General features: G+C 40.4%; 1 protein-coding gene across 3 annotated transcripts in view; it reads left to right on the top strand.

Moving 5' to 3' along the window:
- The first annotated feature begins 4,228 nt into the window (after positions 1–4,228).
- The window catches only part of ank2a (ankyrin 2a, neuronal), a 100,117-nt gene continuing 85,635 nt past the window's right edge, over positions 4,229–18,710 (top strand). For all 3 annotated transcript variants that reach the window (XM_037763770.1, XM_037763771.1, XM_037763772.1), the window contains exon 1: positions 4,229–4,610. In XM_037763770.1, the coding sequence (XP_037619698.1) occupies positions 4,494–4,610 (117 nt within the window). In that variant the 5' untranslated portion in view covers positions 4,229–4,493. The remainder of the gene's footprint in view (positions 4,611–18,710) is intronic.

Below are 18,710 nucleotides of genomic sequence, written 5' to 3' on the forward strand. Positions count from 1 at the left end.
GGCCAGTTGCCCACATCACCTAGTTGGTAATCCAGTGTTGCTCAGGAAGTGGGGATGACCAGGAAAACACTGTGGTATGATTAAGTCTTTGCATCTAATATTTCTGTGCTAACTATTAAAATGTCTGTCTGTCTGTCTGTCTTAACCAAATATCTCTGGACTAGTAGAAGAATGACTAAAGACAGAGATGACAGGCTATACTGTGACCAAAGTTATTGTTTTCTGTTGCTATTTTCTACATTTCAAAGCGCTCTGTACTTTACTCAGTGATTTGGTCACATGTTCATTAAGTCAAATAACCAAATATTGAAATATTTGTTTATTTGATTTTGTATACTCACTGACACAAATTGGTCAGTCCTATTACAGTTCATGTCCAAAAGCAGAAGGCCCAAAGTAGTCATTGCTGATGTAGCCAACCACTATGAAATTGCCTTTATCTATCTATTTCTGTAGCCATAACAGCCTAATCATTACGAGTATGTGTGTGTTTGTGTGTATTTCTAGGAAATCTTCTTCCGTGGTCACTAAATTTTTAAGAGAAACAATGCCAAAAGTTTCTTCATGTTGGAATTTGCAGTCATGAATCCAGATTTACTTAATAACCGGGCCTTAAGGCAGATGAACACCCATCATAAAGTTAGTCTCTTTAAAGGGTAACTTTGGTATTTTTCAACCTGGACCCTATTTAACTATGTTTTTGTGTCTATGTGACTAATAAGGACAATGATTTCTGAAATTGGTCCAGTGTTGAGGGAAAGCGCTGTGAACGGCAGCTGCTCACGGGCTGCAATATGGTGCTATTGGGGAAAGCTGGCACCGTCATTTACCTCAACTAAAATTGCTTGTTTCTGCCATGACGGGCTCTGATTGTTATTATATGTGTCTGACATTATGGAAAGAGTCTCGCTCGAGGAGAAGTCTTGTTCTGAAATCTGGCGAAGTGACGTGTTGCCGGAAGATAGCGGTGGAATAGTGGAATACATCTAAGGTGGAAATGCGAGTGCCAGCCAGGCAGAGTTTGTTGTGTTGGAGTACAGAAAGCGTAGCTTAGTGTTATCTAAAAGATATTCAATGTCATGGCTGAATATTTAGATGATTTTGACAATGTGGATGAGGTCTTTAAAATGAAATGCCATATTTATTTGAGCCAGAGTATACAGATATTCAGATTTCACAACAAGACTTCCCCTTGAGCGGGACTTAGACACAATAACAAACAGACCAGATCAAGCGAAAGGTAAGAAAAATGTTTTATTTCTCTATAGTGTCCTTTCCATAATGTTATCAGACCCTTATAATAACAATCTGAGCCTGTCAGTGGCAGAAACAAGCACTTTTAGTGGACTTAACGTTACATTGACGCTGCTCACTTGCCCTTGCAGCTTGCAGCTGCCGGTTGCAGCATTCTCCCTCAATACTGGACCAATTTCAAAAATTGTTGTTCCCATGAGTCACTTAAACACAAAACATGGGAAAATAAGTCCAGGTATGTAGTGGCCATTTGTCGCAAAAATCAAACTTAAATCATAGGGCCACTGACGCACTATGGGTATGTGGTTTACGCAGGCAAAATAGTCCATTGTCCATGCAAAATGTATGTGTTTCTGATGGTTTATTTTTCCAAAAAGCAAGCAAGCAAACGAAGCACAAAGAAAATATGGATGTCACTGCTTCTCTTGTTATGGTAAAAAAAAACATAAGCCCACCGAGGTGCATGATGGTCCTACCTGCCTACCTACCTACCTATATAACCACAAGTGTCCACGGTTTTATGGAACAAAGGAAAACAAAATACTAATTACGCAAAAAAACAAAATATACCAATCAAGAAAGTAGTTAAACACTATCAAAATCAAGCTTAAAGGTCCCATATTATGCTCATTTACAGGTTCATACTTGTATTTTGTGTTTCTACTAGGACATGTTTACATGCTGTAATGTTCAAAAAAAAACTTTATTTTCCTCATACTGTCAGGTTGAATATGCCTGTATTTACCCTCTGTCTGAAACGCTCCGTTTTAGCGTATTTTGACGGAATTGCAACAGAATTGCGTTGCTAGGCAACAGCTTGGGTCCATGTGTACTTCCTGTCAGCTGATGACATTCACATACACTGCAAACCAGGAATAAACTGGGACACATTTAGAATGTTTACGTTTAAAATTGTGTCAAGGGTCTAAATATTGTATATTCGTGACATCACGAATGGGCAGAAATCCTGACAGCTTGTTTCAAATGCAGAGTTTCTGAATACGGGCTGTGTATATTTCCCTGTGGATTGAGTGTTTCGATACTTTCACAGTATTTATATAGGACTTTAGCCTGCTTTATAATAAAAAAAAAAGAAAATCTCACTTTTTTATAATATGGGACCTTTAAATACAGTAAACAAACAACTAAATACTAACAAACAAATAGCTCCTACAAGGTTGAAAAATACTGAAGTGACCCTTTAATACAGGTGCTTTTTGAATAAACAAATAAATGCAAAATAAGTTGTTCACAGTTAACATTTGCAGCAGGTCTGATCAACCCTTATTCCCACATTTTCATCTTTTACTCTGCCATTTAAAGATAAGATACATTAAAATAATATCTGACTTGGAACAATGTGAGTCTACTGTCAACCTCACTCTGAAGTCTCTAAACATTGACACGTTTTTTTTGTTTGTGTCACATGATTTTTACCCTTCCTTTTCCACCTCGCCCTCCTCCACTCGAGTCCTGCCTGTTTTTTTTAAATGTCTCCCAAGACATTGTTATTGATTTTGCCCTGTCTGTCAACCCCCATTAAATGTGTAGCTCAGTGAGGACACACAGGCCAAGGTGGGGGTGTAAGAAGAATACTAGCTTACATTATGTAAGCCCGACCCAATGTGCCTGGGCTTCGATCATTTCATATTTGTGTCAGCAATCTTACAGTTTTTCATTTTAATCACGGACCACACACTGTTAACTTGCTGCTGCAGGAGCACCGACGGGATGGGGTGAGGTGGGGGACGCAAAAAGCAAAACAGGAGCGCACTGCTGCTTCATGGTGCATTCAGGTACCACTGGTAAGAAATGGTGTAGTCACAGAAAGATGTCAGAGACATGAAGATGACAGGTGTTTTATTATAGGTCTGTTTTTTTTTTTATTATTATTTTTGGGATCAAGTGGAGTTTTTTTTTCTCAGTGGTAGTAGGAGGTAATTAAATGTGATGTGGCAGTTTAATTAAGTGGTGTATGTTAAAAAATAACGACTAAAACGCAGACAAAAAGTAAATAAAAATAGACACGCTTTTACTCTAATTAGTCACATACTATCAACAAATCATAAAAAAAAAAATAAAAAAAAACTTTCACTATTGCTCATCACCCCCCTGAAGATATTTCAGCAACTGCAGTGACATAAAAAATTACAGTTTATCTAATTGATCATGCTAATCGCAGTGATACATTACTTAAGCAGCTGATCGATAGTCCAGTGTTGGTCATGTATGTTTTTTCTTTTGTTCTTTTTTCCTGATGATGGGCCTTGAGGGCTAAATGGTTGTGGAAGATTGTGTATGAATGTGAAATTTATATATGTTTGAAAATTTGAATGTTATCAGTGTAACACAAATATGATGTTGTATATGTATAGTATGTATGTGATAAATTAATGTACTTGATTTCGGACCCCAGGAAGACTAGCTGGTGCCATTGGTATCAGCTAATGGGGATCTTTTTTAAATTAATAAATTGTGGAAATATGTCAATACATTTTATACTTATTAACATTTTCTCAGATTTTGCACTGTAATATAGAAATATATTTGGTTGCTATGATTAAAGTGACAATAATCTATTTGCTTGCTATGATTACAGTGACAATAATCTATTTGGTTGCTATGATTACAGTGACAATAATCTATTTGCTTGCTATGATTACAGTGACAATAATCTATTTGCTTGCTATGATTACAGTGACAATAATCTATTTGGTTGTTATGATTACAGTGACAATAATCTATTTGGTTGCTATGATTACAGTGACAATAATCTATTTGGTTGCTATGATTACAGTGACAATAATCTATTTGCTTGCTATGATTACAATGACAATAATCAATGTAATGTAATAATGTGTGGAGGGATCCTTTTTTAAATTAATAAATAAATAATCAAGGTGCGTTTACGACGTTTCCCACCGACCATGAAAGCAGCATTGATCCTGCGGAGTTTCGGGGAAGCGCATCTGAGGCGCGTTCACGTCACATACACACACACACGCACGCAGCTCTACAGCAGCAGAGGAGCATCCCTGAACGGAGGGAGCGTTTTCATTTGACTCTCTGGAAGAATCACTGTGTTATATATTGTTTTGATTTAACAGACTGTGTGTGTGACGCTGCAGAATGATCCCGGGCCCTGCCGAGCCTTGTGGAGTCTGAAGGCCCGCACAGAGATCCACCTTGCACCGGCAGAAGGAGCCTCGTCTCCTGCAGCAGAAGCAGCAGCAGCCAGGATGTCAAGCAGCCCTGAAGGAAGTCTCTCCAGGGGCGGCGGCTCCGAAGGGGACTTGAAAATGGCCTCCCCGGAGGGTGGACATCAAGCACCGCTGCACCAGAACCGTATACGGCAGGTGGGTGTCTGTCTGTCTGTCTGTCTGTCTGTCTGTCTGTCTGTCCACAGCTTCTTCTGCACTGCCTGATCCAGTCAGTCAGCCGTGCAACCAGCAGCACAACATGATGTGGTGCAAGTCAAAGGCGTTGCCGGTTGCTTCTGCATGCATCTGCGGCTGGTGATGTGACAGATTCTCCCCCAGATGTTGCATGAATTGTGTACAAAATTAGGTACTATAGGAGAAAATGCCATCTGTTTTGAGACTTTAGAGTCAGGGGGAGTGTGATAATAATACCCACATATATGGCCAGGCTTGCATCACTAGGCTGCAGTGAGGTATGTTTACAACTTCACACATATATAGGCCTACACCACTGGAGGTATACTGTTTACATTGTTGTTGTGCTTTACTGGTCAGAGGGTGCAGCATCTCTCATTGTGAATTCAATACATTTTTATTGACAGACTCGAAGTCCATTAAAAAACATACAACACAAACAACAATACATACATTAAAATAGAAACTGCCACTTACAGACAGTTATACCAGTGTTTCCACAGGGGTGACTGGTATCGTATAACACTAAAACAAGGATTTGTCAAGGATTGTGACTTCTGAAGAGTTTCCATTTATCCTTCTATACGTAATATTGCAAGTAGTTTATCTAGTTCTGGGGCTCTTGTGGATTTTAGCGAGCAGACTGTGTCAAACATTGGTAGTTTAATAGCCATCTGTCTGAAACACACACAAGCTCACATAGTCACACTGGCTCTATCTGAGAGAGAGAGGAGGTTGTGTTGCTCTGGCTCTATCTGTTTGGCGTGGAGAGGAGGTCGTGTTGCTCTGGCTCTATCTGTTTGGGCGTGGAGAGGAGGTTGTGTTGCTCTGGCTCTATCTGTTTGGGCGTGGAGAGGAGGTCGTGTTGCTCTGGCTCTATCTGTTTGGGCGTGGAGAGGAGGTCGTGTTGCTCTGGCTCTATCTGTTGGGCGTGGAGAGGAGGTCGTGTTGCTCTGGCTCTATCTGTTGGGCGTGGAGAGGAGGTCGTGTTGCTCTGGCTCTATCTGTTGGGCGTGGAGAGGAGGTCGTGTTGCTCTGGCTCTATCTGTTTGGCGTGGAGAGGAGGTCGTGTTGCTCTGGCTCTATCTGTTGGGCGTGGAGAGGAGGTCGTGTTGCTCTGGCTCTATCTGTTTGGCGTGGAGAGGAGGTCGTGTTGCTCTGGCTCTATCTGTTGGGCGTGGAGAGGAGGTCGTGTTGCTCTGGCTCTATCTGTTTGGCGTGGAGAGGAGGTCGTGTTGCACCTTCTCTCATATGTCCACATGTATTTATTTTGTCATATGGATTGTTTATGTTGTATTTTCATTAGGTTGTTACTCTCTACACACGACATCTATTGCACGTCTGTCCATCTTGGAAGGGGGATCCCTCCTCTGTTGCTCTTCCTGAGGTTTCTTCCATTTTTTTCTTTTCCCCCTGTTAAAAAGATAATTTTTTGGGGGGGGAGGGGTTCCTTATCCAATGAGAGGTTTGCACTGTAAAGGACAGAGGGTGTCATATCCTGTACAGATTGTAAAGCCCCCTGAGGCAAATTTGTGATTTTGGGCTAGTCAAATAAAATTGACTTGACCTGACTTGACACACACGCACTCAGTGGCAGATGGTCAGGGGCCCCTACTCTTTGTGTGGGGCCCACTTATCATCATGCCATGTGTAAATGTGTGCTGGGAATATTACACGGCACACAGGTACACACTTGGAGAGCATACACACACACACACATTGAGACTCTAAACCTTGAAATATCTGGCAATTTAGGGATGTTCTTTAGTAGATCTTGGTCACCGTGTTCTTCAAGCCTAGTGTTTTTGTGCTCCGCGATCATATTTTCTTTCTGACATATTGTCACTATTCTGTCCAGTAGCAGTGGCGAATCATAATTTTTGAAGATGTCTCTTATGGGGCCAATAGGAGTCAAGGTTGTTCTCTTTTTCTCTGAAGTACATTTAAATAATTAAAAATAATCTGGCCGATCCAGGGCCCTTGCAGCGTAGGCCAGCCTGTGCATTAATCCACACCAGCACACGCTGTATGTATAGTCTGCTTGTTTGTGGTTCTCTTTCAGCATATTGTATTGCTGGGTTTTTATAAATGTATAGCATAAACAAGAAAATGAATGTTAAGTGTTAGCATCTAGATGCGATCCTGTAATGTGAGTGTTTGTGTATTCAGCGAGAGTGAGTCAGGAGATGGTAGATGGTTGTTTCCTGTCTCGGTGCACTCTCTCAGGCTAATGTGATTTCAGTAATGGACTGTAGTGCCACATATACACACAAGTACACACGCACATAGACACACACTTTAGTGTCTTCTTTTAGGGTGGGGCCATTGAGCTCACGTACTTGGATGCAATCAGGAGTTTTTTGTGTTTTCAGCATTGAGTAAACAGGTGTTTGTGTGTCGTTATGTCTTTCTTTGGTTGGTGTGTTATTCATAAAAACAGTAAGTAGATTAGTCGTATGTCTGAACTATAACTTGTGCTCAATGTTTGTTTATCTTGATGTGCTCTAAAATGAAAGTACAAAGGAAACTCCCCAAAAAGTTGATTTTTTTGGAGGCTAAACTGGTAAAAGTCAGCTAATCTTTGCACACAACTGTTACCTTAACTGAGATCTGTATCTACATGCATCAGGGTTGGGTTATGTTACATATTATGTATAAACATAGAGAAGTTATAAGACAAATAGAAATAATAAATACTACCATTATATTACATCAGCTGAACTCCGATAAGCACGTCTCCTCGGTTGTGATCTTGTCTTCTTCAGCTTTTGATATTGGAAGCACAGTTGCACTTGAAAGAACTTGCTTGAAGGCATCCTATTTATTTTGCTCTTGTCATCCTCAATGGAAACTTCTTTTGGCAGCTAAACTGGAATGTGTGCTGCTAACTGTTAAATTTGTCACTTCACTCAGGTCACATAAAATGCAGTATTTTCCCTATCTACTCTTAAGAGGTTCATATTTGTACTCAAACGTTTACATTTCACAAATGTACCGTACTGTAAAAGACACATGAGAGTAAATATGTTCCTTTTGGTCCACGATGAAGTAGTTTTGGATAGTTCAAGGTGCAACTTTGTTAAGGTAGCAGGAGCCTGGGTGGTGCAGGAGAATATTAATTAATCACTGCAGAGATCCATGTTTAGTCCCTAGCAGCAATGCATCCAACTTGGCCCCATTGATCGATCAGAAGTGGCAGTGGTGATGAATGATCATGTCCATGTCGCGGCACCAGTAACTCCTACTGATTAGTGTTTTGTTCTCTTTTGTCTACACCCTCCTCTGGCCAAGAGTGTGACTTTGCGTTAGTAAGGACTTAACTGCAGGTAGAATTGGACATCGGAAGAGAAAAGACAGAGGTAGCACTCTGATTTTCATTAGTGCTTTTTGATTATAACATAGTTCAAAGGCCCAAACACCTACCAGACTGAAGCTGGGACTTATGTGAGGTCACACTCAATGTACCATTGTACAGTGTTCCTATAAGAATGAGGTGTAAGTCGTTCCTCCTTAATAGGCGCAACAGCCAGTGTTGCCAGATTGGGCTAGTTTCCGCCCAATTGGGCTACTTTCGATTAAGTTGGTCGGGAAAAAAAAAATAGCGTTGGGCTAGTAGATGAAATTTGGGCTGCTTTTGTCAACATTTCGCGGGGATTTGGAAATATTGTGAAAACAATAATACCAAACAAGCTGTAATTTTATGGTCAAATACAAATTTTAGTAATCTTTGTTGTGTCCGCTGACTCATATTATGGAATCATTTAATTAGAGAAATATTTGATTGACAGGAGTTGTATTCAATCGTCGTTAGGAAAGAGGGAGGACCTACTTACCTTGATGTCATCATTGACATTGAAATGGGACTTTCGTTGTCTGACTGCACGCTCGCCAACCTATTTATCTAACATCTATAGGATATTTGATGCAGATATGAAGCTTTCTATGCTTATGATGTGTTTTCTATTACGCATGTAATGGTTTTACGGTTTTACACAGATTTCTAGCAAGGTTACGATTTGGTTATGATCTTGTTTTTATCGAATTGGTCGGGTTTTAAGTTGTGATTGGGCTGGAAGCTGTCAATCTGATCAGGCAACACTGGCAACAGCAGAATGAGACAGATGCCAATCAAGCACAGTCTGTACACGCCCACCAAGTCCTGACAAAAGGTCTATTCAGACAAATGTAAGTCTAATATTTACTTTCCTTTACGCTCTAATTTGGGTCTCCTCCATGATCTCCTGTCAAAAGTATCTGTGTTGTTGTTAGCTGCTACGCTTCATGTTTGATTTTCTTCACAAGCTAGCTGCTACTTTGTCTGTCTGCAGTTTGGTGGTATAGGGTGCATTTTTTTCTCTGAAAACATGTCATGTTGCTGTTTGAATTTGGGTTGATGAAAGCAGTGAGACTGAAGTAAATTTGCGTGCAGTAAAACCACAGCAATGAGCTAAGAGGCTAGAGAGCTTTAAAGAGCTGTAGAGTTGTGTGAGAGTCTCTGTGGGTTTCATTGCATTCATTGTTTATGTGAAAATATTGCTTAACAGAGCTTTAAAGGTACTTTTTGATAGCGTACATTAATGTGCTTTTTAAGGTAATGGTAGCTGTTGTACTCCAACAGTTTATCCATTTTCTTTGCGTGTAGTTGCATCTAGCCCTGTAAATATTGGCTTTATTTGTTGAACGCAATAGAAAGTGTCAGCAGAAATGTATTTTCAGAAACAATAACATAGTTTCTTAGGATAAACCACAGACATTGCTGTTGATAGTTTTTCCGTTTTCCTACCTTTGACAGAAAACACATTACAATGAAAAATGTTCACAGCAATGTCTCTAAATGACCCTGAGTTGTGTCTAGGAAGACACATTGTTGTTGAGTTTTTCCAATGGCATTTTAAGTACTTTGAAAACCAGAAACTAAATTCCATCCAGCTCCATTGTATAGTAAAGTGTTGGTGCAGATGTATCATCACTGAATATCTCAAAAATCTCTGCAAATAACTCTATGTATATATGGTTATATGCCAGCTGAGGTTAAGTGGGAAATGATGTTTCTGTAAGGTGGCAGAGGCTCTGTGATAGAGTTGGAAAAACATGAATTGGTTGGTAAGGGAAACTTCAAATGGAATATACCTGATATAGCTTAATGTTGAGATGGAGCTCAATACAGCAATAACAGATCCAAGCATGTGAGGCAGAAAGGGAAAATGACAAAGGGACAATGTGATGTGAGGCTCTTACTTGCAGGTCTAAAAATACTGCCCGTCTCTCTTGTGATTGTCCTGGAGAAAAATAGCTTCTTCCGAGCCAAGTGGCTGTGTGTCCAAGTCTGTGTGCTCACTGAACCTGTGTCACTGGGCTTTTACTCTGCTCTGCTCTGGGCTGGCGCTGAGCTATTGCCTCCCGCAGTCTACTTTGTCCTCTATCTGAACAATAACAAGACTGCGTCAGAATTCGTCAACCCTCGGCTTGTGCCAGTCCACTTTCCTGTGGTTGAATAGTGGATACTTAAAGACTAAGAGCTCAGTTTGCAGCTCAGGTCAATTCAGGACTGGATTTTATGTCCACTGCAGTCTAATATTGGTAATTGATATCTTTGAACCTCCAGGCTTCAGTTGAAACATGCTCGCCACCTTTAGATAAAAGCTCTCAGAGATACGCTTGAATCCTGCAGAATATAGATGACTTGTGTTTAGGACTAGACAATTTTACTTTTTTCATGCCCAGCTTTGTGGGCAGATCCCTTTTCAAGTGAACTTACTGTATCCGTATATTTCCTCTCTCCCTTCATTTCACAGCTTTTCCTGAAACACATTCCCCACTTTATTTTCAGCTTGCCATTCATCTTTCCTCCTCCAGAGCCTCACTTCCTCTCACTGCCTTAAAATGGGGGTTTGACTCTTCACCCTAATTTTCTCCTTGACTTCTTGGCTGTCATTCCTATTTCTCTCCAAAACACCCCCCTCCCTCCCTCCTTTCACCCTCTCCACCACCGGTCCCTACACTAAGATCCTGATGTGCCAGGAGGTCAGATTTCACTGCAGCCTTTGACATTTCAATCTCTCTCCTTTCCGCCTCTCTGTGTCTGTCTGCCTGCACTATCTGTCTATTTCCCTTTCTCCACTGGGAGTGGTGTGATGGGATTCTGCAGGAAGGGAGTCCTAATGGAGCCATGGCCTTCATTACATTACCTCTGAACAGCTACAGCCACACCCACTCACATAGAAGCCATAGCTGTCTTCCAGTGCATGATGTCCAATAGAAATGTTTGACCAACTGGGGTCTCTGTGGGTGCAGTTATACAGCATGTATGTACATGTACACACACCCAAACATACCCACACATACAGCATTACATATCTGTATTTACCGGAGCTGTTAGAGCACTTGTCTGGTTTTAAGTGCTTACACACAGAGACCTGTGAATGGCCTCAAGTCAACCACTCCAGTACCTCCGCTGATGGTTACCAAAAGCCATTAGGATTTAATCATTGTTTCCTGTGAAATACCTGCTTGGTACTGCATTGTTGTTTACTGTAGTTAGGTATGATTTAGCAGGATACACCGTCCCACTCTCTATATAATAGCAACATCATCATCAGAAATTGAAGAATGAAGAATTGACACAGAAATATTCATATTGATAGTGACCATATTTGGCCTCCAAATACCACGGAGCCACTTTTGTTGACCGCCTCTGATGCAATATACAAGCAACAAGTCATATGATGTTATCAATGGGTTTCCATTCTGTCTAATGCTGATAGGGTGGTAATAAAAGCATCGGTATTAATGTCGCGGATCCAGGATCCACAGGGACCATCAGCATGTCTATATTTGGGCGTCCTGACACTGTATCCTAGACTGTCCTTCTTGGCCCGTCATGGTACCTCATGACTAGTTGGGGTTGCCTAATCATCTGACACCGTCTCCCCCACTGCCCCATTTCACCCTGATGGATGTTTGAAGGGCAGAGATAGCATCACATGTTGAGTCATAGTTCGTCATCAGCGCCATCGTCGTGCTTTTCTTGTTTAAGTGAAAGCCTGACTTGAAAGAGATGACTACATTATGAATGAATGCAAGCTAGATTATTGAATGCATCCTCAGGAAAGGAAGGATGTAGATGCATCCTTTGCCAGTCACGCACTACAGAGGGCAGGTGTTTTTGGACTGAGGGCGGCGGGAGGCATTTAGACGTTAATTATTCATTATGGCCTTATAACTGTGTTTCCCGTCAGAAAGAGGGGGAGGGAGAGAGGAGGGCGTGGTCGGTGATCGATGGGCTTCTCAGAAGCTCAAAAACCTTCATGTTAATGTTCTCTGTCTCTCGTCAGCTCCTTCTTAACCTTGCTCCTCTCCTTCTCTCCTTCTCTCTCACTATGTTTGAGTTGAATAAGTGAAGGTTTCCTCACAGGAAAACACATCAAAGCTTTCTGCTGTGTTGTTGAGAATAACATGGCTCACAGACAAACAGGCACAAACACATTGTGCCTGCAAAACTGCATACTGCTTTTGCCACATGCTGAGGAAGATGCTGTGATGCAATTTTTAACTCCTGCAGTTGGAGGATTAGAAGAGTGCAGCTTACCTTTTAAAACCCATATACCCACACTCTTATTTTATATATCTAAATCTGGGATTTGTGTTACTTTTATCATGTCATCATGAACTAAAAAATGTGACCGCTCATTAAATAAAATTTTAGTTGAATCACATCTGTTTTATTTCCTCTGAATCGTTTTCTCTCTCTCTCTCTCTCTCTCTCTCTCTCTCTCTCTCTCTCTCTCTCTCTCTCTCTCTCTCTCTCTCTCTCTCTCTCTCTCTCTCTCTCTCTCTCTCTCTCTCTCTCTCTCTCTCTCTCTCTCTCAGTGTTACATTATGTGTGTCTGTCTGACTAATTGTCTGCCCAGTTATTTCTCTCTCTCTCTCTCTCTGCGTCTGACAGCGTCACTCAGCATTCCCGGTATAACTCTGTGCTGCAAATTTTAGGTCACACGCTTCATTATTCATCATACATTCAACTTGGAGATGAAATCCATTTCTGCCTCAATACCCCTTGTCATCCGACGCTGGGTGAGATCAGCCGTCACATGGAAATACATTCTGCCAACATTTTAGCAATGCCAGCAATGCATGAACAGTGGGTCAGTGTTTCTTTGTGTACTGCAAATGCATGCAACGTTTGAGGGCTGTGGAGATGAAGAATAATCAGATTGCAAGATAAGTTATACACAAATAGACAATTTGCTTTTGTTCACGGCATCTGATTTTTTTGGTAAATTCAGTTTGATCTTATCTCCCAACAAAGTCTCTGCAGTTTGTGAAATAGTCACGAAATTTAATCTATTTGATTCGTGTACATAGACATGAATTTCCCTTTTTTTCATGACGCTCAGCACGACTTTCAGCAACGTATTTTTTCATGCGTTTCCTACGAATGTCTAACAACACGTGGTGCATGTGTCAATTTCCACTCCAGTCTTTTCAAAATAAAACTACTTAGTTAGGTTTAGGAAAAGATTGACTTGGTTAGGTTTAGGCATCAAATTACTTAGTTAGGTTTAGGAAAAGATTGACTTGGTTAGGCTTAGTCATCAAGCTACTTAGGTTTAGGAAATGATCGACTTGGTTAGGATTAGACAACAAACTACTTAGTTAGGTTTAGGAAATGATCGACTTGGTTAGGCTTAGTCATCAAGCTACTTAGGTTTAGGAAAAGATCGACTTGGTTAGGCTTAGTCATCAAGCTACTTAGGTTTAGGAAAAGATTGACTTGGTTAGGATTAGACAACAAACTACTTAGTTAGGTTTAGGAAATGATCGACTTGGTTAGGCTTAAGCAACATGTGTCTATGTACACAAATCAATACATTCAATCTCATGACAATTTCACGAACTGCTGTGTGACTGGGCTGCATATCCAGACATAATAAAAAATAAGTCATTTTTGGGTCTTTTGGCAATGAATTTGCAACTACATCATTTTATTTGTTCTTATAATTCCAGCTCAGTGGGTGTCTGAGTACTTTGTGTTATACTGTTCTGAACTCATAACCTTCATGCACATCTACCAGATGCTATGGCTTGAAAAACTGCTCCCGTGATCCAGTAAATTAAAGGCTTCTTCACACATTTCCTACAATCTGAAGTCCATAACACCCTGATACCAGGATATTGATATCACTCAGCACTGATAGCAGCTGCAGCGGGATGGCAGTGTGACTGGAATATGGGAGTTTATTTTCCAGTGGCCGCTCCCTCATCTCATTAACAGGAACGGCAAACTGACGTCATGTGTTCCCGAGGGACTTGGGCAGCACTTCAAAGAGGGAAAAAAGGGAAAGCCGTAAATTAGCATGACAGCCATTTCCAAAGCAGTGGGTATCATACCAGCCCTCCTGTATCACAGAGAAGCAGTGGATACTGTTTATGGTTGCAGGCGTTGCATTCTACCGACACAGCTTTCAGATGTAACACCTCATAAACCTGCCGTCAGTTACAGGAAGTGAATGATGAATTTACGGACATAATCAGTTGCTTACTCTGCATTTCTAAGAGTCCTCATAGTTTGCGTTGAAAAAAGGATGTTGAATGCAATGGTCTAATGTAGCAAAAGTGTCAAGCAATCTGTTAATGTGGCGCTGCTGTTGGGCTGCTGCCTGCCTGTCTGTCTGTCTGTCTGTGGAGGAAGAGAGGAGGGTGGTTAGTATAGCAGAGACACTGAAGGCTGATGGAGCAAGTCGTAAATGAGCTAAGTCACAAATGAGATGTTTCCATTTGTGTGTATGTTGGTGTGTAGACGCGGTACTGCTTCAGTTACAACAGGGTGTGGTCTTCTTGACTTTCTCTCCCTCCAGTCGTCTTACACTCTGGGCATATCATGTGACTGTATCAAGGTTATACGTCCCATCTACAGTGCGTCTCTCCCTCCCTCCCTCCCTTCCAATGTCTAGGTTTCATTACTCACTATATTTGGGTGTGGTCCACTTGCTATTAGATTTGACTCTGTGTGATTTGGTTTTGTGAGAAGCAGAGAGAGAGAGAGAGAGAAAGAGAGATAGAGAGAGAGAGAGAGAGAGAGAGAGAGAGAGAGAGAGAGTGCATGTGTGATTTGTACTTTATGGCCCTGACCTTTCTTAAGCAATAAAAGAGGCTCCACAACGACTTGACATTTAAATCATATCTGTGAGCCTATCCGTTACTGTCCCTGCTCTGTATTTTGTTCACTCTTTACAAGCAAGGCAGACATCATTTGTAGACTACCAATTTAGACATTAACAGTATTTACTCTTGCCTGCCTATAGAGTGCTGCAGGAATGAGTCCTAAAACCCGGAAATGAGTTAGCATTTTAGCACTTCTGGTTCCCTTGTCAGGAAGTCAATGGGTTCTTTGAATGGGTTTTTATTTAGATGCCTGAAATAAGGTCTGTGGTTAACACAAGCTGAAGAGATTTTAACGTTTTGTTCTGCGATATAAAATATCAGTAAATATCCCACTCATGAATTTTGAAGCTTTTATGTGTCTTAAAAAAGGCGGTTGCTGAGAAGTGGCTAAATGAGACTACAAAACATCATCACGCCGATTCGTCCACCTTTACAGTTTGTCAAAAAGTCAAAGTTTCAGTTTAGTTTTTTTCTTCATTTAAACACAAACTCACCACTTATATTAAGAACCTCTTCAACAGGAAACTATCTCTGTTTATTAGAATTTGAACATTTCGTTTTTGGCATCAGGCAGGTAGAAAAAACTGCAGTGATTTTCTCATGTTACAGTCATGTGATGCAGGTTCAGCTGCAGTTTTAGGATCAATATCCTGAAGGAAAAGGATCAGTGTGTGTGTGTGTGTGTGTGTGTGTGCATAGTCTGAGTTTCAGTGTGGGCGCTGCAGACCTCCTGTTTTTGTCTTGAGCAGGTATTTACAAAAATAATCCTTCAGATTTCTGGATGGGCTGTCTTTATTATGAAGCCATGGAATAAAATAGAGCGATGCAAATGTGTTGTTTGCTGCGACTGACTGTGATAGGCTGAAAAAATACCAAAACATATTGTACTTACAGGAATAGTTAGACATATCGGGAAATACGCTTATTCTGTTTGTGCTATTAGAGGATCTATACTACTCTCATGGTTCTGTGTTAAGTATGGAGCTGGAGCCAACAGTTCATTAGTACACAACATAAAGATGGGAAGCAGGGGGAACAATCAGCCTATCTCCAAAGCTCTGTTTATATATATATATATATTTATATTATATTTTTGATATTGTGTAAATAATCGCCTCTGAAATCATTTTATATATACAGTTATGGTTACAGACTCTCTCTCCACCTCCGTACATTTGTATATTTAGTGTAATTAATTTGCCAAACAAACGACAAAACACACAAAAAACAACGTTAAAGATGAATTTGAACGATAGCATTATTTATTTTTCTCAAATTTTCTTTAGTTATCGTGATAATATTGTTATCGTGAATTCTTTTTTTTAACTATTCAGTCCTGAACTTTCTCTGGAAACCAATGTGTTGTTGTCGAGCGTGTGAGAAATTGGCATTGTTTCTTTTAACCGTGTAGTAAAAAATCTGATATCATGACAGCCCTATCCAAAGTACATGTACCACCATCTCTTATGCTCAAAAAGTAACCATGGTATTTTGTTTGTTTAAACTGTGCACAAACGGAAATATAATAACGACAAGTTATGGAGAGTTATGTACTGGAACTATTTCTCTCCAGACGCTTTTCCTTGAAGTCTCTGTAATGCAACTTAACTATTCAGACCTGAACTTTCTCTGGAAATGAGTGTGTTGTAGAGCGTGTGAGAAATTGGGATTGTTTCTTCTATGCAGGAGTTTTCTTGGCCAGCATCTAGCGGCCCTTAGATGAAGTCCTTCAGTGATGCACTTGTGTTGATAGTAATGGGAAATGTATTGAAGCGTAGGAAGTAGCTGGGTCTCTTTGGTTCGGGCCTTCCCGTCCACTGTATTTACCTCTTGTCCAGTGGTTATTGGTGAAGGGATTCAGGCCTTCGGCTGTATCGCTCCCAAGAAGACCTTCCAGTCACTCAGACACTCGCTTTCCAGGTTAACATAAGCCTAATGCATCACTTAAACCAAACAGATGTAAGCACTAATGCAAACTAGTATTTCTCAGCGAGGAGCAGTTCGGAGGAGGTTTAAAATCGTGGTCATGAAAAATGGATGGGCTTCTAGGAGTCTAAATGAGTCATCTGAAAGAGAAAGATCCTCCCTGCATTAAATCTCAGATGCATTACAGCGCTGCCAGACGCTCATCACTTGCAGAACTCCTCCAATCAGCACTATGGTTCCATTAGCAGGCAGACAAATCATAAACGACAACAACAACAACAACATCCATAACAACCAGAGAAATAACAGCATAACAAATAAAGGTAGTGGCTCCCAGGAGCACACAGATGAGTTAGAGAAACAAACCAGTGGTTTTGTATGATTGAGCTAATTTACTGCAAATGATTTACTTTACATTACAGATAACTGTGTTCCAAAGCATAGAATCGATTAATGCATTTCTCTTATGCAGGCTGCCGCTGGTTCATTTAAGTCCATGATGAGAATGATATGAAAATAAACTTTGCAGAGACAAACAAGCTGCAAATAGGCAATCCATCACAGTGAACATTTATTTATTTATTGTAAAAGTTACATTTCTTTTGCTTGATAATGGAGTTGAGAGCAAGCACTGAATACAGAAGTAGCAAGTAAGAATCAAACACAAAAGACAAAGAATAAACCTGAACTAGGGCTGAACGATTTCACCTTTAAGAAATATTGCGACTCTTGCGATTTGAAAATTGCAGTAGGCCATCTAGCGATTTCGATAAAATTTAGATTAAAGCTGCAGTAGGCAGAATGTTTTTTGGCGTCATTGGGCAAAAAATCCATAATAACCTTTCAGCATATTGTAATTCAAGTGTTCTGAGAGATAACTAGACTTCTGCACCTCCTCATGGCTCTGTTATCAGGCTTTCAGGCTGGGCAATATATCAATATTATATTGATATCGTGATATGAGACTAGATATCGTCTTAGATTTTGGATATCGTTATACGACACGTGTTGTCGTCCCGGTTTTAAAGCAGCAGTAGGCGAGATTGGAGTAAATATAATTTAAAAAAAAGTAATTTTTATAAAACGGTCGCTATATCGTGAAAGTAGTACATGAAACGAGTAACCTGAAAAAAATCATGTGCCTCTCTGTCCTCCGGTGTCCTCTGGTGCTGCATCTGCATTATTTCACAGACTGGAGGAAAACAAGCAGTAAGAGCTGATCTGAGGTCTGCTATCCATCTGCTGTCTTTGAACAAATGGTCAAACTAAGCAGCGCTGATCAAATATGAATCAATATTATGTTACGTTAATGCCTATTTCTCGCCTCAAATGTTTTCAGAATCATCTTGTAGTGCACGGTTTAGCTGTAAAATGAGAATGTTTGTGACGCCGTCGCTATTATGAAATCTGAAGGAACGCCAAGTTCTGGTCACATGACCGGAGCACAGCCAATAGGAACGCTCTCTTTCAATGAAATTACCTGTGATTGGTCAAAGTCTCCTGTCACGGGCTTTTTAAAGCCTGAAAACAGAGCCATGAGGAGGTGCAGAAGTCTAGTTTTCTCTTAGAACACTTGAATTACAATATGCTGAAAGGTTATTAATGGAATTTTTGCCCAATGATGCCAAAAATATACTGCCTACTGCCTACTTTAAAGGCTGGATCACAGTAAAGTGATGTAATTTTCTGAACTTACCAGTCAGTCATTAGTCATTATCTTTATCCACTCAGTCATTATATCCACAATACTGATGATTATTTATCAAAAATCTAATTTTGTAAATATTTTGTGAAAGCACCAATAGTCAACCCTACGATATCGTCACAATATCAAAATCGAGATATTTCGTTACAAATATTGTGATATTTGATTTTCTCCATGTCGCCCAGCCCTAGTACATGACATACACACCGAACCTGCATACACACCCACTCACAATTTCAAGCACATGAACAGGCACGTGACGGGCA

This window comes from Sebastes umbrosus, chromosome 3, assembly GCF_015220745.1.
Source record: "Sebastes umbrosus isolate fSebUmb1 chromosome 3, fSebUmb1.pri, whole genome shotgun sequence".
NCBI lineage: Eukaryota > Metazoa > Chordata > Actinopteri > Perciformes > Sebastidae > Sebastes > Sebastes umbrosus.